Raw genomic sequence first — 24,787 nt, forward strand, 5'->3', positions numbered from 1 at the left:
TGATTTGTGAAGACAAGAGCTCCGGGTGTCAAATTGGGCATCTTCCGATACGAGTACAAGATGAAATTGCTATGCTGCAGAGACAGACAAGTATTTCCAACTAAAGAAGAGAGTGCCTTGTTTTTTTTTGCAGTTTTGTTGATACGCAATATGTGATGTACCTTTCAGTTTTACGGACCATAACAACAGTATCAAACCACAAATTGTAAACAAAGCAAAGACTTACTCAAGTAACACGAACAATTAATTTTTAAGACAATTTTCCTCTCTCTAAAACTTGCGAATAGCAGGTCAAAAAAAGTGTTGTATGCTTTCTGGCTTGTTGGGAGTGACAAATGATTCACAGAGTGTGGTCTCAGAGCAACAAGCACATTTTGTTGAAAGAACATTGATTTTATGTAACTTTACACGCAGAACAAAAGACCAAGCCCTGTGCTCTTATAGACAACAGAAGGCTTTTTTAAGAAAGCATCCAACGCATGAAATACATTGGTCCATAAATTGAGGACCATTCAGTCGGAGGTTGAAATGGTAACAGATTGTTAATGTTACATTTCTGATGAGGTCTTAGATCTGCTGTATTTTCGGAGTGCTAATTTAATCCAAACAGTCAGTGACAAAACTCAAGACTAAAATGATAAAAAATACCATTACAGAACATGCAATTATACGATGAAACATCCACGTTCACATAACCTGAAGGTTATTTTCTATGAGTAATAATTAGGGCCGTCAACGCATGTGATTAATACTAAAAAATAATAATAATTTAAAATATATATATATATATTTATATATATATATATATAGATATATAATGAATCAAAATGAATCACACTATTTGTTATGACCACACGTAATCCCGGAAGTCGGCACCTATTGTGACAAGGTGCAGGATGAGTGATGAAAGGCGGCCAATTTTACTTCAAAACACACTCCTGATGGAACTTTAGATCAAACTGAGGTAATTTGTTGGCATTGCAGCAACATACTTTCTCATCATCGGCACACTACAAGTTTAAAATAGAATCTTAAAGCGAAGCACATACCAGCTTTCCACAGGACAATAAAAAGAATTAAAAGGATTTTGTGAAAATGAAGGCCTTAATCGGCATTGAAAAGCATTGAATTCGATGTCCAGAGGCGTTAAAAATGATTTTATTCAATTGTAGGACTGCACCAATAGTAGTAACTCAATCAGTCGACCGGTAAATAAAAACAAACTCAAAAATGTTGCTGTCATTGACAAATTGCTGCGTCTGTCTGTTTCTTTTCTTCGGCTGCGACTTTCAAACTGCATACAAGAGGTCTTGTAAGGTTTGAAAGCTTGAAAAGCACTGCCTCAATACGACAAAAGAAACGATTTGGGGGCCCAAACGTTGCCATTCTTTGGTGACTGTAGCCGTGTAGTCCTTAACTGTGATGATCATGTTAACGAGGAAGCTGAGCTTGTTTTATACACGACTCTCAGCCGTCTCCACTTCAACACACATGAGCTAACTTGGCTAACATTAGAAGGACTAGGGATAGGTTGATTGGCAACACTTAATTGGCCCTAGTGTGTGAATGTGAGTGTGAATGTTGTCTGTCTATCTGTGTTGGCCCTGTGATGAGGTGGCGACTTGTCCAGGGTGTACCCCGTCTTCCGCCCATGTGCAGCTGAAATAGGCTCCAGCACCCCCCGCGAACCCAAAAGGGACAAGCGGTAGAAAATGGATGGATGGAGGGTGACACACCTCACGTGACCTGCGGTGGCCTAGGATGGACAAACAAGACAATTCTCACAACAGACCACAATTCTTATTTTCTAACATTCCCACAGTAAATGAACACTTTATTACTTGATATCTACCGTACCCATTTGAGACAACTGCGAGGGTGTAAAATACAATCAATTCAAGATGTTTAATCGACTCAGTTTATTTTTAATTCATCTAAAGGGTTTGCAAATATTCAATGATGTTTATTTTACTTTTTTAAAGAAAGAATGGTGTACAATATAAAGTTGTTTATAGGTGTTTACTAGCTGTACCTTGTTTGCTAATTTATTGCAAATACTTTGAAAATGTGCACTTAATTTTTTTTACTATACTTACAGTCACCAAGTTTTAAGCAAATTAATGACTTACAGTTGTAAAACGTTTAATAACGTTTCTGTATTACATTCTGACAATACAATTGCATTTGTGTCCATATGTTGGGGTATTTTCCTAAATAAATGTTGAATAGGCAAGCATGTAAAAAACTGATTAATTATGATTAATTACAGCTCAAAAGTGTGATTAATCTGATTTTAAAAAATTAATCACGAGACAACACGGGTAATTATATACAAACAAAACATAAATTGATCACCAACAAACCAGACAATACTGTCTTCAACCTTTTGTATTACCCATAGTTCTATTCTTCACTAAAGCATATGGGATAATTAACCAACAGGACAATAAGGGTAATATTACAAGCTTTAAGCTGTTTGGGTAAGACAAAACATCTGCTTGAAAACAAACCAACAAAGGGTACTCTTTAGGAAACAAATAATTGGTGTATACACTCAAGTGTGACACTATGGGGGAACCTCTTCAAAGCCTTCGCACACAACAGAGAAACCGAAAAAAACACAAAGTGAATGTCCCTTTACGGTTGTTTGGCTCTTTTAAAGAGACCTAGCTAAAAGGAGTTTGACCTAGTAACCATGATGAAATACTTCCGGTAAGAACGATTGAGCTACAATAGCTTCTAGTAATCCTAAGACTCACAAGGACACATGTCGAGTCTGCATCCAACACAGAGAGCATCACACGTGTCCAGCTACTGTAGCCTATAACCCTTCCTAATGCCACAGACTAAAGCAAATACGTTCATGCCAGACTGCTCACATGCTTCTGGTCACCCACAAGGGGAGCCTGGGAAATACTCCAGCAGCTGTCCACATTGCAGCATCATGACTGCGGCATGCTGTCTTTATCGGACAAAGCCTGGCAGCCTCTGAGAGCATGTTGTGTAATGATGCTGCAGGCAAGAGTCATGTCTGTGTCTCATGGCAACCAACAGCTCTGCTTCATTGATTGAACATACATCTATTTGGTACATTTATGGCTGGTAACATGCTCATTAAAAGGTGAAACCAGTGCTCTCACTGAGCAATTATTAGAGAGGCCATATAACTACCAGTTCATTACTATTTAGGCCTGGGCCGATAACAGTATTTTTGCTGGACGATATATTTGAGCCGATAAAAATATTATTGTCAACATTAATTGGAGACCAAATTAACCACTGATGTAATGATAATACATAATGCAAATATACCCTTTCAAATGCAATAAACTTGTATTTCTTATTTATTAAGGGCCCGAGCAGCAGAGCAAGTTCCACAAGGGCCCTATTGAACTTGCTGTGTTGTTACTTCTATACACCTTTTTGAGGCCCTTAAAGGGGAACATTTTTACCAGACCTATGTAAACGTCAATATATACCTTGATGTTGCAGAAAAAAGACCATATATTTTTTAACCGATTTCCGAACTCTAAATGGGTGAATTTTGGCGAATTAAACGCCTTTCTATTATTCCCTCTCGGAGCGATGACGTCACAACGTGACGTCACATCGGGAAACAATCCGCCATTTTCTCAAACACATTACAAACACCGAGTCAAATCAGCTCTGTTATTTTCCGTTTTTTCGACTGTTTTCCGTACCTTGGAGACATCATGCCTCGTCGGTGTGTTGTCGGAGGGTGTAACAACACGAACAGGGACGGATTCAAGTTGCACCAGTGGCCCAAAGATGCGAAAGTGGCAAGAAATTGGACGTTTGTTCCGCACACTTTACCGACGAAAGCTATGCTAAGACAGAGATGGCAAGAATGTGTGGATATCCTGCGACACTCAAAGCAGATGCATTTCCAACGATAAAGTCAAAGAAATCTGCCGCCAGACCCCCATTGAATCTGCCGGAGTGTGTGAGCAATCCAGGGACAAAGGACCTCGGTAGCACGGCAAGCAATGGCGACAGTTTGTTCCCGCAGACGAGCGAGCTAAACCCCCTGGATGTCTTGGCTCACACCGTCTCTTATGCCACCGAAGATGATCAAGAGAAGAATATCGACCCTACCTTCCCTGGCCTGCTGACATCAACTCCAAAACTGGACAGATCAGCTTTCAGGAAAAGAGAGCGGATGAGGGTATGTCTACAGAATATATTAATTGATGAAAATTGGGCTGTCTGCACTCTCAAAGTGCATGTTGTTGCCAAATATATTTCATATGCTGTAAACCTAGTTCATAGTTGTTAGTTTCCTTTAATGCCAAACAAACACATACCAATCGTTGGTTAGAAGGCGATCGCCGAATTCGTCCTCGCTTTCTCCCGTGTCGCTGGCGGTTGTGTCGTTTTCGTCGGTTTCGCTTGCATACGGTTCAAACCGATATGGCTCAATAGCTTCAGTTTCTTCTTCAATTTCGTTTTGGCTACCTGCCTCCACACTACAACCATCCGTTTCAATACATGCGTAATCTGTTGAATCGCTTAAGCCGCTGAAATCCGAGTCTGAATCTGAGCTAATGTCGCTATAGCTTGCTGTTCTATGCGCCATGTTTGTTTGTGTTGGCATCACTATGTGACGTCACAGGAAAATGGACGGGTGTATATAACGATGGTTAAAATCAGGCACTTTGAAGCTTTTTTTTAGGGATATTGCGTGATGGGTAAAATTTGGAAAAAAAACTTCGGAAAAAAAAATAAGCCACTGGGAACTGATTTTTAATGGTTTTAACCCTTCTGAAATTGTGATAATGTTCCCCTTTAAAAGGTGAAACCAGTGCTCTCACTGAGCAATTATTAGAGAGGCCATATAACTACCAGTTCATTACTATTTAGGCCTGGGCCGATAACAGTATTTTTGCTGGACGATATATTTGAGCCGATAAACAATATTATCGTCAACATTAATTGGAGACCAAATTAACCACTGATGTAATAATACATAATGCAAATATACCCTTTCAAATGCAATAAACTTGTATTTCTTATTTATTAAGTGCCCGAGCAGCAGAGCAAGTTCGACAAGGGCCCTATTGAACTTGCTGTGTTGTTACTTCTATACACCTTTTTGAGGCCCTTAACATGCACAAAAAGTCCCCATATTTTGCAGGTGTGTCGGGTATAGCGAAAAAAATCTACATTTTTAGGCTCCTGAAAATTTAATTTCAAATGAAGCTCTCTAACGCCACCTTCAAAATTAGATAAAAATAGCCCCTTCTACCAATTTCGCAGGAGACATCTATCATGACAGGACGCACATAAAAGTCTCAGGAACCCATACCTAAAAGCGCACAGTCAGTTAGCCATATTGGTTTTCGTCATCCATTTTTCGGCGAAAAAAAAGGGGTCGTACTTTAACAAACTCTTCCTAAGGACTTTGACCAAATGAGTCAAGGTAAAAATTGCAGATACTACACAGAGGTGATGATAAATTGCACACAATTTTCACCTGCGCCATAAAATGTGGGCGTGGCTTGGTGCCAAACTTTGATGTGATGGTTAGCCACAAAACATAAACGTTACAAACTCAGCTCCACAAGGTCAGCTCTTCATAATTTTTGGTAGATATGTTGATGACGCCCTGAAGTGCCCTGTGGGTCAGTACCTGTTTATAGCCATTCGAAGTGGGCGGAAGTTGGCGGCGAAATATGCTCCACGCCATTACCAATCAAACTGTCATTACTGCACTTTAGATGATCGGATCTTCATCCTAACGGACACAAGGCTTTAAGGCCGGAGTCTGATCATGCTTAGACGTTAATTTCAACACTACCCTTGCCCCCTTGTGATGAAAAATTACAACAGTCATAGCTTCCTTTGACATGCACCAATTGTTCTGAATTTTTGATGATGGATTGGCGTGTTGGGTGGAACTTAACTGCATGACAACTGTGGTGCCATTATGGCCCCCTTGTGGGGAAAAACTATAACAGTAATAACTTCCTTACACATGCTCCGATTTTCCTGAAATTTTTTATGATGGGTCTGAGTGTAGGGTGTGACGTGATTGCAAGCGTCATGCACGCTGGCCAACTCACGTGAACCTCCCGGTACATTGGGGGGGGGGGTTCGAAGGCTCGTTCATCACTGCTCGCAGCATTAATTTAACAGCGTAATTGGAATGTAAACTTTTAAATCTCCATGTCAAATAAAGCAAACAAACAAAAAATAACAATATAATATACTCCATCTGTTAGCAAAATGTTGCACTTGAGTAAAAATCCCAACCAAAAGCAATGCAATAGGTTGTGTCTGTAATAAGGAGGGGCTGGGGACCCTCAAATATACACAAATAAAACAATAAATAAAATGGCTAAATAAAGTATTGACAAACAGAGTTGTTCTTCAATATCAAACATGGAGGCAGAGGTAGAGTTGTACAATACTTAACTTACTATCAAGTTAGGACCTTTTCAGTAACAATTTAAACACTACAGTATAAACATGTGTATTAACAATTTGTAAAAAAAAACTTTAGTCTGGCAGAGTCCGAGCAATTAACAACAACATGACAAGACAACATGAACAATGTCAAACGTTACCAGAGTTTTTCGAAAGGATAGTTTTTCAACAGTACTAAAGGGGAACTGCATTTCTTGACTATCGTTCAGAATTATTATGAGAGACAGGAAGACAGTTTTCCCCCCCCCCGCTTTCTAACAAACAAATCGGCTCGTTCGAGGTGGCTAGCAATGCAGCTAATGGGAGCAATCAATTATACCTCTAAATCACTTTACATATGCATTCAAAAACCGTCAACAATACTTCATTTACGTTCCATAACCCGTATAATAACTAAGCTGTAGCAACATTGTTATTGTAAGAGCGAACATTGAGGAACTCTTTTTTTCTAGCATAGTTATACATCGGCATGCTACGGTAGTAGCCGTAAAAGCTAGCTACGGCAAGTGATAAGCTAACTTCTACGTCAGGGGTGCTCATTACGTCGATCGCGAGCTACCGGTCGATCTCGGAGGGTGTGTCAGTCGATCACCAGCCAGGCATTAAAAAAATAGTCCTATAAATCTTCACTATGACGTCACTTTCGTCACTTGATTGACATTCACGGCACCCGAGGGTCTTCTGAGATGACGCTGGCTGCTGCCAGCTCATTAAAATTACCGACTGGAAGGCGAGAAACACTTTATTTCAACAGACTCTGGCGCCGTACCTGTCGTCAAAACTCCAAAGACCGACTGCACAGTTGTACAGTTGCGCTAACAAAACAAGAGTCTCAGAAAGCTGGCGTGCACAAGCTGGCGTGCACAAGCTAGCAAGCTACGGAGTTTGCCGACAATGTATTTCTTGTAAAGTGTATACAAAGGAGTACGGAAGCTGGACAAATAAGATGCCAAAAACCAACCACTTTCATGTGGTATTGGACAGAAAGCAGGACTTTTTTTCTCCTCCATTCGAAAATGCGGACGTTATCAGCACCACTGTCTGATGACAATCACTGCAAAAGTCATCAGAATCAGGTAATACACCAACTTATATTCTTGTCTTTAACTTGTTAACAATATTAACTATATGTGTTAAACATGCTTGCATTATCTTTAAACACCTTTAACTTATTAACAATATTAACTATGTGTTAAACATGCTTGTATTATCATTAAACACCTTTAACTTGTTAACAATATTAACTATATGTATTAAACATACCTTGCATTATCTTTAAACACCTTTAACTTGTTAACAATATTAACTATATGTATTAAACATACTTGTATTATCATTAAACACCTTTAATTTATTAACAATATTAACTATATGTATTAAACATTCTTGTATTATCATTAAACACCTTTAATTTATTAACAATATTAACTATGTGTTAAACATGCTTGCATTATCATTAAACACCTTTAATTTATTAACAATATTAACTATGTGTTAAACATGCTTGCATTATCATTAAACACCTTTAACTTATTAACAAAAACATATATTTCATAAATAAGTAAATATAAATTATATATATGAATGAGGTAGATCCCCACGACTTGATCAATTGAAAAGTAGCTCGCCTGCAGAAAAAGTGTGAGCACCCCTGTTCTACGTCAACACGAAAGGCGTTTGAGTTTGTAATGCACAACACTGCAATACAACACCATCTGTACTGATTGAACACATGAACAATCATATTATAGTATCTGTAAAGTATTAGCCCACATTTCATGTTTTGTTTGCACACAGTTAGCAAGACTGCGTATGTACTGTGTAGTTTTACTAACACGCATGGCGTGCTGCGTGTATCATGATCGATATTAAAGACGTTTCCTGTTGATTTTGGGTAAGCACTCCATTATGTCGAAATAGCTTGGCTCCAAGTTTTATATTCACCTCACTCTCCAGGCTTCCGTCTGCTACAACGTCTCACTCTTCCTTCGTGCTGGCTTCTATAAGCAGCAGTATATATAACTTCAAAAGTGTAAGGTTGTAAAATCTCATTTGTCCAAAAATAGTCCTCTTCGTTGTCTGTTACCAATTCTGCCATGATTAGAAAGCACACTCATGTTTGGTTCAAGTCAGATGTGCGCTGCTATGGAAACAGAAATTGATGCGCGGAAGAAATCAGACCCGGAAATGATTACAATTATCAAAATACAGTATATATTGAACATATTACACTATGTTATGAATGTATCTGTTGCTATATTATATATTGACTTGCACTGGGTTTTTTAAAACGTTGCTGGAGGGTTTTGAAGTTGTTTTAGAGGGCTTTGAAGGCAGATCCCATCAGCCGCATCTTTCAAGCGTTTTATCATCTTTAACATTTTTTATTTTATTTTATTTTTTTAAATATGTTCTTGTCTCTCATAATGATTGTGAATGATAGGCAACATTCCAAAAAAAGTGCAGTTCCCCTTTAAAGGGCAGCATGTCTTTGGTATTGTAGTGATTTGAACCACACTTTCTGTGCACGCACACTATTTTGCACTGTTTTGGTTGCACTGACCTTGTTACAAAACGCCTCAATGAGTGTGGACTGTCGAGACAAAAGCTCTGCATCTAGTTGGAAATACTGGTTGCTTTTCAAGTGAGCATAAAAGTTTGTCGTGTTTGATTTTTTTTGTTGGCACCATTTTCGCACAAATTCGGCAAATTGGCTCCTTTGTGTTGATAGTAGAAATTTGAAACTGAAATATTACACACTAGTGCGGTGGTATTTGGTTTTGTGATCATTTTGTTCTCTATGTTTGCTACTGTGTTTGTCACAGGGTAACTTGTTGCACTGTGTGATGCTACCCTGCCTCTCTGCACAAAGACCAAGGCCCTGTCTACATTAAGCTGGATAACTCCTTAAACGAATAATTATTTAGCATAAGCCCTGTGTCACCCACACTAACTCATAGTTTAAGGTTCCCCTCCTCGGATAATTTTTTACACGGGTAAGTGCGCTGTGTATTTCTTGAATCTCCAGCTCTTAGCTCTGTGTGGACTCATCGATCGTTTACAAACTGAGTTCGGAGAGGAAGTGATGTCAGAAAGACTGCGCCACACACAGGAAGTGACATCAGAAAGAATGTGCCACAGCCAGCTTCATAACAACCGGTTTTGTAACTCAGAGGTAACCACTGGAAAGATGGAGGCGAGTCATCCAGACATGGCCGTGTTTCTCCTTTTTCTACATGTACAGGCGCTTGTGGAAATCACACATGAATACCTTAAGAGAAGGAAATGTGCGATTGCAGCTATTTCGGATACAACACATCTCAGAGGGCAAGAGAGCAATGGAAGAACGGCAGTCTGGTGGGATATGTTTGTCAACGAGTGTGTTGTGCTAGAGGAATGGCAAGAGAACTTTCAAATGTCCAGGTCAGCTGTGATTCTACTTACCGAAAAACGATGTCCATTTGTCGAAAAAGAGACAACGAGAATGCGGGCTCCTGTGGATGTGATAAAAAAGGTAGCGAGTGCTTTATTACCTGGCCGACGAGTGAAGACTACGGAAAACAGCAAATGCATTTGAACTGGCAAAGCAGACTATCAGTTATTGTCCGTGATGTACGTCGAGCAATTACTCAACGTCTAGGTCCAGAATATATAAAGTCACCAAAAAAGAACGGACAATGAAGGTGAAGGCAAAAGAGTGAGGAGTGTCCTGACCAGATATCTAAATCCCTAGATTGATTGTTGTAAAATGTTCTTTATCACATTGTTTACTTCGACATGTCCATTAAAGATTTGATTAATTTATGATGGCTCAGGAGTGATTCACTACAATAGGGACCCACTGCACACTGGATTCCAGTCAATTGAAATACCACAACACTGGACATTGATCAGATAAGTTAAATTTAATTTAAGAACTTGCACACAAAGCAACTATGAAGTGCGCATTTTCCGCGAATGCGTACTAGGTCGCGACGGAAGGGTGGGGGGGCGTATTTCTTAAACGATGGCATTGTGCGTGTGGACAGGGATAAGGTTAGGTGGGATATACCCTGTATAACATTAGTTTAGCTTAGTGGCTTAGTGTAGAAGCAGCCCAGGATACAATGAATGACAAAAGAATTCAAGCCCTTCTTTTCATTCCCCTACGGCAGAAACACACGCAGCTGCTGAAACCGATGCAAAGACTGAATGCTTTTGAAGCCTGTAAGCAAATATATACATGGCGGTCATCGACGCTCAATAAATTACCGACTTAATTTTCATTTATCGTTCAGTTAATTGACTTATCGAATATTGGTCCAAACTTTGCCTTGAAATGTCAAGTATTAACCACAACATGACCTGAAACCACAGAAGACAAAGTTAACAAACCACAGGCCTCTAAACCTAAATACCCACACCTCTACAAACGTTTTGCTGAAACATGTTTTGCTAAGGATCTAGCTAGAAATCATTGAAAACAACGTGCTCAAAAAAACCACAAAAAAAAAACAAGATGCCGTACAATGTTACCTCAATTATTGATGTGGTTAAATTCCAACATAAGTGTACATTTCTGCTAAGTATGGACAAAGTATTTATAAGCCCTCAGCAAAGCTTTCACACACACTTACGAACAATTTATGTATTTAAAAAACTTCATACACTTCAAAATCAAGGTGTTTTTAACATGATACCTAAATGGGTAATCACAAATTTTAGTCTAGACTTAGTGAACTGCGAAGTGGCGAAGTAACACTAAACTCTACAGGGATTTCTAACATGCTACGAGTACCAGTAGACACTTTAAAACATTTTTTTAAATTCCTCTCATTAGTTTAAAAAAAAAAAATTCTCAGAAGTAAATAGTAAAAAACTCTATATGTCAGTTGAATTGCCCCTTTGAAATCCCTTGTTAATACAATAAATAACATATCTAAATTAAAATACTTTTTTTTTAAATTGTTGCCAGTAATACAAAAAGTCAATTGACTAATTAATTAGTTAGATGTTCCTGTTTCCCAAAAGATGTGTACACACTAGAATTGTAATTAAACGATGACACAAATGCGCAAGACTATCACAACCCCCACAATTATAACAAGTGGTAGTTTTACCTCACAGAAAACATTTTTGTTTGACTGTGTAAACATTTCGCCTTGGCAGGTTGCTGTTCATACTGTATTGGTGGGTGTTGTGATAAAAGGAAGGAAAAAAAAAAGATGTTGCTGCATTTAAGCGATAAGCAGAACTTGCCGTTACCAGGGAAAAAGACAAAACATAGTTGAATGTCTAAAATAGCAAAATAATAGTAGAATAAAAATGGGATTCACGGCACAGACTATATAATGGTCAAGTAGTCATGGACAGTCGCTCCGACCTTTCAAAGCCCCTCTATCAAGGACCAGATTTTCAAGGTTCTTTAGCAGTGTAGCTCTTCGTGGCAGCTTCAGGTTGTACCGAGGTCAGCCAAATTGCTGCCAATTAGGTGAAGGCATGTGATGCATGCTGCTTCATGTTAAGGACATATTTCAAAGGTATTCAGGTGGCTGTCTTAATTGCATGGACCAGGAATAATCAAGAAAGAATCTGCTCACGTTCTCTAACAGTGAGCACACGTCTTTATTTGTCCATCTCGTCGCGCAACCTCCTAAGCTTGTTGATGTGAGCCACCTCCAAAACAGAGTGGGCACTGTTCAAGGAGGACTTGAGCAGTCTGAAACCACAGGGACCTCCGATTTCCACACAGGAGCGCCTCTCAGTTCGCCTGCCAGGCAACAGCATTTGTTTGTGTTCCACGCAATTACAACCGTTCGACATACTGGTAGACCCACTGCGACCGTAGAACTCCTTTTAGAAGGAGGTGGGTGAGGGGTTTGTGGGGTCTGGAAGATGCAAAGCCTTGAAGGCAATTCAATTGCGTCTCTGTGCAAATGGCACAAAAGGGCCAGTGAGAGTGAAGAAGTGAGACTTTGGGAGCGGTTGGGTGCAGCCAACCTGCCCGGGCAGGTGACACAATCTCTGGTTTCAGGGTTCTTTTGATACGTCAATGTGGACATGCCCCTGCAAGAATAATTAAAAATGCATCCTGTACACTTGTTGTTTTGCACTACAATTACAAACTCATGGCCAACATTTAAATCAACCAAAGACCTCACATGAAACACTTCTGAAACAACTTTCGAGTCAACTCTTACAAACTTAATATTCACAACTCAACGACCCATTCTTGACAGTTCACTGACTCCATTCAACCCAACAAGGGACCAATGAGAGGAAAGTCACCACTGCCCCATTTTGGCTCCACTATTCCCAGGGCCTATTTCCTAAGGCACACTGATGCGATTTCCCCCAAGAGGCTTCAACAGTTTGACGCTTTCTGGGGATTATTGCATGTACACATTCTTGGAGGTCTTGAGTCCTGGTTCTTTGAACAGAAGGCACATTGTGACGTGCCATGTAGAAATCCAGACCCACAAGTCTGGCCCTAAAATAGTCCTTTGTTCCACGGGAAACCCTCTGAAAAAAATCAGCTAGCTTGTAAAAACAAGAGATCCTCTAAGAGGCCAAGTTAAGTTAATCGGGGCAATACGGGCCAAGACATTTGGTAATGGTTACTCTGACACCCACAGGGACTGTCTACGTTTTAATCACTCTTTTGTAACTAACTACTGAAGCATAACCTAAATATATATTTTATGTATATACTGTATATTCAGTCAGGTCAGGTTAATTAAATTTTATTTGACCTTATATAGTGTCAGAACACAACAGAAGTCAGTTAACTTAACGTCCTTTTACAACTTATGTCTCTACATGGTGGGGCCTTTACCATTTCTCCTGTGCTCTCTGTACTACATGTGAGGGAGCAATCACTTTAACTACAACTTTATTTTGAATTTATTGTTGATTATGAAAGGTGGTAGCTATTAAATGTAATTCAGTCGGTAGCAACATACATCATTCATATCTGTTAGATGAGTGACAAAGTGACACAACTGTGGAATACAGTATATGGAACAAATCGCTGACCTTCAAGTAAATACAGTTCTGTCAATCAAAATCACCCACACGGACGGACATGTTGAGAATGGCTGCTGACCTTTGCATTTTTTGCTTTTGTGCCTGATATATGTTTAACATCCAGCATTGTAAGCTATTGGATAACCAACTATAAAAGTGAAGTGAATTATATTTATATAGCACTTTTTCTCTAGTGACTCAAAGCGCTTTACATAGTGAAACCCAATATCTAAGTTACATTTAGACCGGTGTGGGTGGCACTGGGAGCAGGTGGGTAAAGTGTCTTGCCCAAGGACACAACGGCAGTGACAAGGATGGCAGAAGCGGGGATCGAACCTGGAACCCTCAAGTTGCTGGCACGGCCACTCTACCAACCGAGCTATACCGCTCCTAGTCTAGACTAGAAATGGGTATCGTTTAGATTTTAATAACAGTATTGGTACTTTAAAAACAGTGCTAGTTCTAAAACAGTGCCTGAACTAATAAAATGAAAAACATAAAACAAAAAAAAACATTTTTAATGTAATTGTATGACATTTAAGTTGAACAGACTATTTTATTAATATTATTTTTTAATTTTTCCCCTTCCTCAGGGGGGTGGCTCGGCGGGGCGGTTGCTGGTTGTTCCATCTCCATCGTTGGGGTCCCTGCGGGTGGGGTGGGTGGTTCCCGTGGCCCTGTGCCTGGGTGGTCCTGCGGCGGCCGATTTGGGTGGGGTGGCCGGGGGCTGGCCTCGCCGCGCTCTCCGGGGGTGGGGGGTGGGCTCGTGGGGGCCTGGTTGCCGGTGGGGCGGGGGCGGTCTTCCCGTCCGGTTGCGGGGAGTCTCTGGGTCCCTCGGGCGGGGCGTCTCGCCTTTCTGCCCGTGTGGGGTGTGGTCTCTCGCTGGCTTGGGGTCTGGCTGTCCCCTGCTTTTCTCGTGCCCTGTCCTCTGCCGGGTGCGTCTGTCTGCAGCCTGCTGCTGGCCCTTGTGGGCGGTACGGTGGGTCGGGCTCTGGGGTTCCTGTCGCTGGCCGGCTTGGCTGCGTGGGGGCGGTGGTCCCTGGTTCCCTGGGCACCACGCCTCCTGTTTGTGGGTTGGGCTCTCGGGGGTGATGGGGCCGTGCTCTGGCTCCCACGCACTCTGGGAGTCGAATGTATTGTACATGCAAATTCACATATGCTCACATACGTACATAGGTACCTACGCTCCCACATACATACACAAATACAGTACATATTTACCTACCTAATGTTCGTACATCCACACGCACATTCAATATACAAACATACACATACACATACACATACTGTACATATACATTCACTGTACAAACACATACACATTCTGTACATATACATTCATTGTACAAACACATATACACATTCTGTACATATACAAGTACATATGCATACTTACACTCATGCACATAATCACGTTTCATCAAACATATATTAACGTTGTTGCCCTAGGGTAAACTGGGTGTAACACATGGCACACTGACAAAGCTTAACCTATTGTGACTATAACAATCTACAAGGTTAATGTAGGTTGCTTCTCTTTCTCCCCCTCCATTTTTCTGCATTCTTTCGTATCTCAAGTTATCATTACGTATATGTATTGTTGCATTTAAACAACTGTATTGTTGATAATAAAGGTAAATTATTGGTATTGTTCATGATCAATAGCGCTATTTCTATTGGTATTTGTATTGATCCATTTGTAGTGTAATAATGCTCATTGTCATTTCTGTATTATTTTTTATTTTTCGCTAACTGCTTATTTGCTATTACTTTTACCATCATATTTGTACATGTCATATTTGCTGATGTTGCTCTATTGTTGTTGTTGTTGTTGTTTGCTGTTGTTGTTTTTGTCTCTCTGTCTAATCCCCCTCTTGCCCCCACAATTTCCCCCTCTGTCTTCTTTTTTTTTCTCTTTCTATCCCCTCCTGCTCTGGCCCGGCTGCACTAAATGATAATATAAATACATTTAATAAAGTCAAATACAAATAAGGCAACAAGAGAAGTATCCTACACTTCTCTTTTGTAAAGTAAATCTGAACAGCCGATATGGGCATCTACATCAACTATATGATTTGCCTGAGAAGCTGGACAGGACACAAAAAAAATAAAATAAAAATAAAATTAAAAAATAAAAATAAAAATAAGTTGAACAGAAATGTCAATTATATAAATTAAATTATAAAAAAGAATACATAAAAAAATAAGATAATCATAATCATTGCAGCTATACAGAACATACAAAAAACAACTTACTTGTGCAATGTTAATACTCATAATTACGGAGGTTTGTGAATGCAACTTCGCTCGCCATAATGGTCATTGGTGCATAGTGAGGAAGTGCTGTGGTGCCGTTGTGGCTACTGGGCTCCTTTTGGCGTGTAAATGTCGGCAATAAAGTTGAATAAGTGCACCAGACTGAGTGTTTCTGTTAGGACGCTACATTGCTTACAAGACGTTACTTGTAAAATATCAGCGCTAACCATTTGTTGCAGGTGGCTGAGGCTGCAATTAATTAGCACAGAAATGAGAGACTGATAGCGTCTCCATTTTTCGGTCAGTTAGTACCGTTTGGTCCTATTATGGAACCAGGTTTCGGTGTCCAACCCTAGTCAAGTCTACTGGCATTGCACTCTTGAGATGAAATTATCTTATCTGGCTGAATGAAGACGCACACTCTGGTAATTTAGCAGCACCAGAAAGAGAGAGGTCTCTGTCAGCTGCAGGCAGTCACATTGTTTCCATTTGTCTTAACACAGCAAAATGACATATGCTACATTATCGCCGTTGGCTAAAAGGGGACAGAATCAGCATGTGCAAAAATGGTATACCCAATAAACAAGGCTGTAGATTTGTTTTAATTTCAATGTACTATGACGCTCCGAACACAGAGAAACCTGCCAGATGAGAAAACCAATAACTTGGTGACCATGCTCAATGCTGTAAAAGAGACTAATGGGCAATCTTCAAAGGATCAATGGAAGACTCTTCCTGTTAAAGTGTGGCTGGGGAGAGTGTTTTACACATTGTACTTTATGTCATAGTTGCGGCAGTGCAGCCACAAAGGTAATTCATTTAAATCCAATTAGTTCATTTGATGAAGAATGATACAGGTGTGTCTTGTATGGTGTTTACAGAAGTAAACTATTAAGTGTAAAAAACAATAGCAACACAAGCTAGACAAGTTTGGTCACATGACCAGCGTTTTAACACAGACACATTTTCAGATAAAACTACCTAGCATTAAATAACAAATGAAGATATCACTGGCATTCAAGTTAAATGTTTATACACCACCTCATTATTAACCAAGCCTAGAAATTGACCTGCTTCTGGGGTCATAAAATTAGTAGGAACAGCAGACTCAAGACACGCAGCAGAACCAACAGCATGGTGATAAAACACAAAGCTGGGGCCCTTAACACAGATGGTTATTTCGCACTTCTCTTTGCCTGATAACTACAGGGAAGCCTGCAGGTGCACAAATATCGATGAGCCGTGTTTACCATTTTAACAGTACTGACTGGTTTTGTTTTGTGCCATTCCCACTTTTCCATCAAAGTATAAATCTCCTTGGAAAATTGGTAAAAATATGGGATTTCTTTACATCACAATACCTACTCAATGTCATAACATTTTACAACAGTTTATGGATTTCATACATTGTAAGTTTCCTCACAAGCAACCCTAAAATATTGTCTGTCTATCTGTGTTGGCCCTGCGATGAGGTGGCGACTTGTCCAGGGTGTACCCCGCCTTCCGCCCGATTGTAGCTGAGATAGGCTCCAGCGCCCCCCGCGACCCCAAAGGGAATAAGCGGTAGGAAATGGATGGATGGATGGACTTAAATACAATCAATTCTAGGCTCCTTCACGTAGCTTATAATTGAGACCTTTTTCAAGCTGGCTGACATCACTAGCCGTGTAAACGCTGCAGTGAAAATAAATGGCAACTCTTTACAAGCAGGGCACAGGCTGGTGTTTGAGTAGTGTTTATAACTATCTACTTGACTAATTATTATTTTTAAACACTAAATACTGGTATAATATGTGTATATATTGTACCTGCTGATAAAGTTATGTTGTAGTTGTAAAAAAAAAAAAAAAACCCACTGATACCAGTAAAAAGAGGCCAATACCGATATACTGTACGTCAATAATCGGTTGATCTTTAGTCTGTATGTAAAACTTTGCTTTAACGCATAGAGAAGGGGGTTGTTTGTCAAAATTCATCATCAGTGTATAGAATACGCTAGGCAAAAACTACGTAGCCAAAAAGACTTTGAGTCTTAGGTGTTAAACTTCACACCCCAGTTCACCGTCGCGGAATTTAGGGTTATACAGGGTAAATCACACCTAACCGTATCTGTGTCCACACACAACAATGCCACCGTTTAAGACCCCCGCCCCCCTCCGTCCGCCGGCACAACGCGACCGAGTACGCATGCGCGGAAAATGCGCACGTCATAGCCATCTCCAGTGATGCTTTGTGTGCAAGTTCTTAAATTTAACTTATCTGAACAATATCCAGTGTTGTGGTATTTCAATTAACTGGAATCCAGTGCGCTGCGGGGCTCTTTGTAGTGAATCACACCTGAGCCATCATAAATTAATCAAACCTTTATTAGATATGTAAACAATGTGATAAAGAACATTTAACATTAATCAATCTAGGAATCGGAATCTAGATATCTGGTCAGGACACTCACTCTTTTGCCTTCACCTTCATTGTCCATTTATTTTTGGTGACTTTATATACTCTGGACCTGGACGTTGAGTCGGCGACATACATGGCGGACAATAACTGATACAGTCTGCTTTGCCAGTCCGAATGCATTCGCCGTATTCCTCGACGGCCAGGTAATACAAAGCACACGCTATCTTTTTTATCACATCTACGGGAGCTCGCATTCTCGTTGACTCTCCTTCGACAAATGGACAAAGTTTTTCGCTAAGTAGCATTGGAGCTGAACCGGCTGGACATTGGAAAGATCTCTTGCCCTCTGAGAAGTGTTGTATCCCAAATAGCTGCAATCGCTTTCTCTTAAGGTATTCATGTGTGATTTCCACAAGCGTCTGCACATGTGGAAGAAGGAGAATGTCTGGATGACTCGCCTTCATATTCCCAATGGTTAGCTCCGAGCTACGAAACCGCTTTAGTATGAAGCTGGCTGTGGCGTGTTCTTTCTGACATCACTTCCTGTGTGGGCAAGGTCTTTCTGGCGTCACTTCCTCTCCGAACTCACTCTGTAAATGATCAATGAGTCCATACAAAGCTAAGTGCCGGAGATTCAAGAATTACACGGCTGCCTTACCCGTGTAAAAATTTGTCCCAGGAGGGGGACCTAAAATGCTGGTTTAGTGTGGCTGAAACGGGGCTTAGGCTAAATAATTATTCGTTTAAGGGGTTAAACGACTTAGTGTAGACATGGCCTAATACTATCTCAAAAGGGGAAAAGGTGGAAAAATAGACACTATACTGTATATATAGTGTGAAAGAAAATATCCACATCAGAAAATCCCTAGTTTACCCTTCCCCACAGAACTTAGCAACTGAGCTGTAATAATGCACAGTGACAATGACTTCCAACACAACAGCACTACATAGGTGAGAATACTTAGAAGGAAAAAAAATGATTGCAAAGCCAAATGTCCCAGTAATTAGGATTGTCACGATATAAGAATGTCAGTAGTTAATACAGATACCTGTGAATTTCCATAATGTACTTTTTAAATTAACTTTTTTATTGAAAACTTTTTCAAATTGTCAAGTATTTAAGATCACTGTGCTTCAACATCTTTTAGTACATAATTCAAATTACACTATCAGCTGCCAAGAGGTATTAATATTTTTTCCAAATGGTGGTAGTACTATGTCATCATGTCATTTGTAATGAAATAGGCCAGGGTTCTCAAACTGTTTTCACCAAATACCACCCCAGAAAACACTTGGCTCTCAAAGTACCACAATAAGGACCAACATTGAAATACAGTAGCATAGTATAGTATTCATTGAAAACAAGGCAGACATTTTAATTAACAAGTATATTTAATATTTTTGGCCACTGTAACATTGCACACAGGTTAAACAGTAACACTGTGCTTGAATATAGAGAAATAAAACACTAATCAATTAAGTGATATCTACCACTACATGGAGCCCGCAGACCAGAATCACTGAAATAGGCTAATTAAAAGGCTAAAACATTTATTTACACATTATATAGATGTTATCTTTTTCGACGCTGACTCAGTGCAAACACACCAAGAATTAATGAGTAAATGTACAATATTTGGTACTGACAATACTGAAAAAAACTGTCATTGATGTCTTTTTTGCGTGTTGGTATCGACTCAATGTTGAAGTATTGATACTTCTGACAACCCTAACGGGAATATATATCTATTTTGGCTTCAAACCAAATGAGCAAATCGGGTCTATCAACATGGACGAACGAGCCAGCATGCTGAATTTGTTTGAAAGTGATAGCAAAAAAACAACATCCAACACAGTTTTTCCGACTGGGGAAAAGACTGCACTTCAAAATGTTCAATATTTATTGGACTTCAATTTTTGCTAACAGATTGTGTTTGTTTACTTTTCTAGAATAGTTACAAGCTCTTGACCTTCAAATTACAATGGCAGAAACACAAATCGAGAGCAAGGTGCATGGCAGCTTCCGTCGTGTGTGTGCGTGTGTGTGTGTGTATGTGAATGGGTGAATGTAATATATAATATAAACTCTTTGGGTATCATTTCAGGTATAGTAAAGTGCTATATCAGTGGTTCTCAAACTTTTTTCACCTCAAAAAACACTTGGCTCTCCATGTACCACCATAATGACCAACATTAAAATACAGTAGCGTAGTATTCACAACAACAAGTATGTTTATTATTTTTGGTCACTGTAACATTACACACGGTTTGAACAGTAACACTGTGTTTGGCAATAGGAAAATAAAACACTGTACTTAAATAATGAATCAAATAAAATCAATTGCACATACAATATTTACTTACGTAATTCTTCAGTTTAAGAATCACTGGGCTATATAAATACAGACCATTTACAATTTTATTTACAAATGCGAAATACAAGTTTATTGCGTTTGTATTATATTATTAGTGCTTAATTTGGTTTCACATAATGCTGAAAATAATATTTCTTGGCAATTTGTGGGACAATATACAGTACAGAAGATCCTATAATTTGTGGGTGTGGATCTGCCCAAAAGGGGTTAAGCTAGCCTGTTGGTATTCCTTCATTTCAATGATGTATGGATTTTAATAAAAACAATACCGGAAAAGGGTGGAGTGCTATCTCCAGGTTGGGGAAGAGATCTTGCCCCATGTGGAGGAGTTCAAGTACCTCGGAGTCTTGTTCACGAGTGAGGGAAGAGTGGATCGTGAGATCGACAGACGGATTGGTGCGACGTCGTCAGTAATGCGGACGCTTTATCGAGCCGTTGTGGTGAAGAAGGAGCTGAGCCGGAAGCCAAAGCTCTCAATTTACTGGTCTATCTACGTTCCCATCCTCACCTATGGTCATGAGCTTTGGGTTATGACCGAAAGGACAAGATCTCGGGTACAAGCGGCCGAAATTAGTTTCCTCCGCCGGGTGGCGGTGCTCTCCCTTAGAGATAAGGTGAGAAGCTCAAAGAAAAGCCGCTGTTCCTCCACATCGAGAGGAGCCAGATGAGGTGGTTCGGGCATCTGGTCAGGATGCCACGAACGCCTCCCTAGGGAGGCGTTTAGGGCACGTCCGACCGGTAGGAGGCCACGGGGAAGACCCAGGACACGTTGGGAAGATGATGTCTCCCGGCTGGCCTGGGAACGCCTCGGGATCCCCTGGGAGGGGCTGGACGAAGTGGCTGGGGAGAGGGAAGTCTGGGCTTCTCTGCTTAGGCTGCTGCCCCCGCGACCTGACCTCGGATAAGCGGAAGAAGATTGATGGATGGATGGCAATACCGAAAAAGTGCCATCTCCGGGTTGAGGAAGAGATCTTGCCCCATGTGGAGGAGTTCAAGTACCTCGGAATCTTGTTCACGAGTGAGGGAAAAGTGGATCATGAGATTGACAGGCGGATTGGTGCGGTGTCGTCAGGGACGCTTTATCGATCCGTTGTGGTGAAGAAGGAGCTGAGCCGGAAGGCAAAGCTCTCAATTTACTGGTCTATCTACGTTCCCATCCTCACCTATGGTCATGAGCTTTGGGTTATGACCGAAAGGACAAGATCACGGGTACAAGCGGCCGAAATGAGTTTCCTCCGCCGGGTGGCGGTGCTCTCCCTTAGAGATAAGGTGAGAAGCTCAAAGAAAAGCCGCTGTTCCTCCACATCGAGAGGAGCCAGATGAGGTGGTTCGGGCATCTGGTCAGGATGCCACGAACGCCTCCCTAGGGAGGCGTTTAGGGCACGTCCGACCGGTAGGAGGCCACGGGGAAGACCCAGGACACGTTGGGAAGATGATGTCTCCCGGCTGGCCTGGGAACGCCTCGGGATCCCCTGGGAGGGGCTGGACGAAGTGGCTGGGGAGAGGGAAGTCTGGGCTTCTCTGCTTAGGCTGCTGCCCCCGCGACCTGACCTCGGATAAGCGGAAGAAGATTGATGGATGGATGGCAATACCGAAAAAGTGCCATCTCCGGGTTGAGGAAGAGATCTTGCCCCATGTGGAGGAGTTCAAGTACCTCGGAATCTTGTTCACGAGTGAGGGAAAAGTGGATCATGAGATTGACAGGCGGATTGGTGCGGTGTCGTCAGGGACGCTTTATCGATCCGTTGTGGTGAAGAAGGAGCTGAGCCGGAAGGCAAAGCTCTCAATTTACTGGTCTATCTACGTTCCCATCCTCACCTATGGTCATGAGCTTTGGGTTATGACCGAAAGGACAAGATCACGGGTACAAGCGGCCGAAATGAGTTTCCTCCGCCGGGTGGCGGTGCTCTCCCTTAGAGATAAGGTGAGAAGCTCAAAGTAAAGCCGCTGTTCCTCCACATCGAGAAAAGCCAGATGAGGTGGTTCGGGCATCTGGTCAGGATGCCACCCGAACGCCTCCCTAGGGAGGTGTTTAGGGTACGTCCGACCGGTAGGAGGCCACAGGGAAGACCCAGGACACGTTGGGAAGATTATGTCTCCCGGCTGGCCTGGGAACGCCTCGGGATCCCCTGGGAGGAGCTGGACGAAGTGGCTGGGGAGAGGGAAGTCTGGGCTTCTCTGCTTAGGCTGCTGCCCCCGTGACTCGACCTCGGATAAGCAGAGGAAAATGGAAAACGGACAATACAAATACTGTACAGCCAAACTAGAACTACCGTACAGTAGATGAATCTTGCACTTTTGTCAGTCTTTACACAGGTTCAAGGAGAACGAGGACAACAGACACCACCATAACGCAGCCATGGAGTCAGATAATGTTCCGTGATCGACCGGGGAATTATCCTCCAGCCCGGAGAGCAGAGGCAAGTGATCTCAAGTAATCATGTAAAAATCCAGGGATGGACGATGGATCATCTGCAATGCGTAGCCTAATATTGTCTGGAGGCCGAATGACAACACTAAATATTGACGCTTTTTGTTCACGGTTAAGCCTCGAAATAAACACTTGATCCCGCACGAACGCATGGCAATCAATATATGAATGTACTAAACGAGTAAAACCCGGTAAGATCAAATACGCGAGCTCATTATTTATTTAAAGCTGCTAAGAGACGACGCTATGCAGTCGAACACTAAAAATAGACGAATGACAGAAAGGGGTCGTTTTCTGGCCTTTGTTCGAATTGAAACTAAATAATCGTGTTGAGTATGTTTTAAGACACAGTAGAAGTCCGCGGTGTTGGCTTTAGTGAGGAAATAGAGAAGGTCAATGTGCGTGTTGTGGATGAAGCATCGCGGCTTGCACTTGCTGCGCAGGTTCAACATCCCTCCCGTTGTAACCTTAACCGGCACAACCACAAGGCGAGTCGGAAACAAACACTTTTATTTCTATTCCCGATGACCCAAAAGCTGTCCGACATGTTCCCACACGGCAAACGTGGCGGTGTATAAATCCCAGCTTAGTTACCTTTAGCCGCATCCAGCGTACACACCAGCGCCAGGACCAGTCCGACGGTGGATGCAAAGAGTTTATTCCTTCGGAACCGCATCCCGACTTCGAGCTCAGCCACGACACACTTCAACACGGACACTATTTGTTTGTCGCCGAGGTGCTTCTGTGGAGGAGTTGATCTAATAAGAAAAAATAAAAAGCGGTAGATGAATCCGCGGTGTTCTGCTCTAAGATGGCTGCTGCTGTCCCTTCTATCGCCGCTTCTCCAGCAGGTTTGCACTCTGCTGCGTTCAAGGACTGTGGGAAACTAGGCATGCTCAGTGTTTGATTGCGTTAGCCAGGATTTGCCAGATGAAGGCGCTGGAATAATAATATTTACTGAAAATGAAATCAATCATCATATATATATATTAATTACTATAAACAGAAACTTTATATCAGAATGTATTGTTTTGCTTAGATATACATAATGATTAGAAGTACACAAAAAATCAACTAACATCCGAATCTCGATTTGAATTAATCCCAAATGTAAATAAAGTGATCATTTTCAAAAATCGATTGAGAAATATATACATATTAATTTTTTTGTAAGAATCCATTTAAAAAAAATATTTTTTTAGGTCCATCTCCATGCAACTAGAAGGAGCACTTTTCCTGTAACCTGTTTTGAAAAACGTTGTAGTATAATTAGTAATATACCAAATAATACGTTGCTAGAATGCGTTCAATCAAGAATTGTGTTGACTCGAGGATTGATTCTGAATCGAATCGTCACCATAATCGGAATCGGAATGAATCGTAAGGTGCCCAAAGATTCACACCCCAAATAATCAAGCCACACATGCTTCTGCAAATAAATGTATTTGACCTAAGATAGCAATAAATCCCATTAGAATAACATGTATTTATATGGAATGTTTTAATAGAACCTCCCTCCCAAACAAATGATCCTGAAAATCCATTCAGATTAAAAATGTTATTCACAAAATATTTTATTTTGTAATATAAATAACTTAAGTAAGAATTTGTGCTATGCCATTTTACTTTTACTTTTTTAAGTGCAGATATATACACACACATGTATATATATATATATATATATACATATATATATATATATATATATATATATATATATACATATATATATATATATACATATATATATATATATATATATATATATATAATGTTTGTGTGACTATGACATTTTAAATATATTACTATTAAGGATATCTCTGGTATCTCAACTTCAAGTGTTTTGAGATTAGAGCAGGCAAAAATGTCTGTC

At 40.7% G+C, this 24,787-nt stretch overlaps 1 protein-coding gene across 4 annotated transcripts in view; it reads right to left on the reverse strand.

Annotated features, from left to right (window-relative positions):
- clstn1 (calsyntenin 1) overlaps nt 1–23,775 on the reverse strand; it is a 64,462-nt gene extending 40,687 nt beyond the window's left edge. For 3 of the 4 annotated variants that reach the window (XM_061976931.1, XM_061976940.1, XM_061976921.1), the window contains exon 1: nt 23,509–23,775. In XM_061976931.1, coding sequence (XP_061832915.1) covers nt 23,509–23,590 — 82 coding nt within the window. In that variant the 5' untranslated portion in view covers nt 23,591–23,775. The remainder of the gene's footprint in view (nt 1–23,508) is intronic. The other variant, XM_061976949.2, reaches the window with a different exon arrangement.
- Nucleotides 23,776–24,787: the final 1,012 nt, after the last annotated feature.

This window comes from Nerophis lumbriciformis, linkage group LG01 (genome assembly GCF_033978685.3).
Source record: "Nerophis lumbriciformis linkage group LG01, RoL_Nlum_v2.1, whole genome shotgun sequence".
In the NCBI taxonomy this organism is placed as follows: domain Eukaryota; kingdom Metazoa; phylum Chordata; class Actinopteri; order Syngnathiformes; family Syngnathidae; genus Nerophis; species Nerophis lumbriciformis.